This window comes from Otolemur garnettii, unplaced genomic scaffold (genome assembly GCF_000181295.1).
Source record: "Otolemur garnettii isolate 467f Iridium unplaced genomic scaffold, OtoGar3 scaffold00263, whole genome shotgun sequence".
NCBI classification, from domain to species: domain Eukaryota; kingdom Metazoa; phylum Chordata; class Mammalia; order Primates; family Galagidae; genus Otolemur; species Otolemur garnettii.
The window spans coordinates 207,950-208,989 of record NW_003852658.1 but is presented as its reverse complement, the minus strand read 5'-3'; the positions used below and the strand labels follow the sequence as shown (position 1 = coordinate 208,989).

The window sequence follows — 1,040 nt, the reverse complement described above, 5'->3', positions numbered from 1 at the left end:
CACCTGCCTCGGCCTCCCAGAATGCTGAGATAACAGGTATGAGCCACCGTGCCTGGCCTTTACTTAACTTTTGAAAGCAGTAGACTGACATCTCTACCATTATGATGGATTTTTCAGTTTCTCCTTCATGTGTTCCAAAGTGATGTTAGGTACATAAAAATTCCTAATTATTTTTATATCTTTGCTTAAAATCTTTTCTGACTCTAATTGAAGAGAGAATAAAGTGTGGGCCATACCATGTCCAGCCACAGGAATGATGACAAGAGCTGTAGCTGTTCATCCTGCCAAAAGAATTTCCTGTTTCCAGCATGTTGCCAGTAAGAAGTCTCTTCATCCCCTTTCTCATTTTTGTTTACCAAACCCCAAGAGATATAAAGGGGATGCTGGGATGAAGTTCAACATTACAAGTCAAGGACAAAAGCTTGATCACAACAGATGTGTCAGGCCATGGGCAGGAGGGTTCACAGCGGGGCTGGAGTAGAGCAATGCTTCTCAACCTGGCTGTATCTTAGAATAGCCCCAGGAGCTCCTGAATATGCATGTCCGAGTTTCATCCCATCAGAACCTCTGCTGGTGGAACCTGGACAGTGCTACGCAGCCAGGGTGAGAAGAAGATTCTCTCCCATGTGCTATTATATCTCACCCTGCTGAACTGAACAGAGCTTCTTAGAGAGCCCCATGCATCCTCCCGATACTCTGTAGTCATGGTGGAGGAAGCTGTAGGTTAAGGGTTTTGGGGGTCACCTTGCCAGGTGCTAGGAAAAAGTTAAGGACACCAAGAATGGCTAGAGAGGCCAGTACTTACCACATCTAGGATGGCCGACATCGTAAAGGAGATGTTGACTTGGGTGGGGACCCTGGGGTTGGTGGCTGGACGGAAGGCCTTTCTGTCAAACACTGAACCCAGGACAGTGGGATCCACCCCATGCTGGCCAAACCCTGAGCAATTGATGGTGAAAGTACTGCTCCTTCCTGTGGTAGACATCAAATGTAAGAGATGAGGGACAGAATGTGAGAGCATCTGTGTTCCCTATACAAGA

General features: G+C 46.9%; 1 protein-coding gene across 1 annotated transcript in view; it reads right to left on the bottom strand.

Annotated features, from left to right (window-relative positions):
* The window catches only part of LOC100950797 (5-hydroxytryptamine receptor 3E), a 7,884-nt gene that overhangs the window by 4,030 nt on the left and 2,814 nt on the right, over positions 1 to 1,040 (bottom strand). The window contains exons 2-3 of the mRNA XM_012813405.2: positions 806 to 972; positions 237 to 281 (exon numbers count right to left, since the gene is read on the bottom strand). Coding sequence (XP_012668859.1) covers positions 237 to 281; positions 806 to 972 — 212 coding nt within the window. The remainder of the gene's footprint in view (positions 1 to 236; positions 282 to 805; positions 973 to 1,040) is intronic.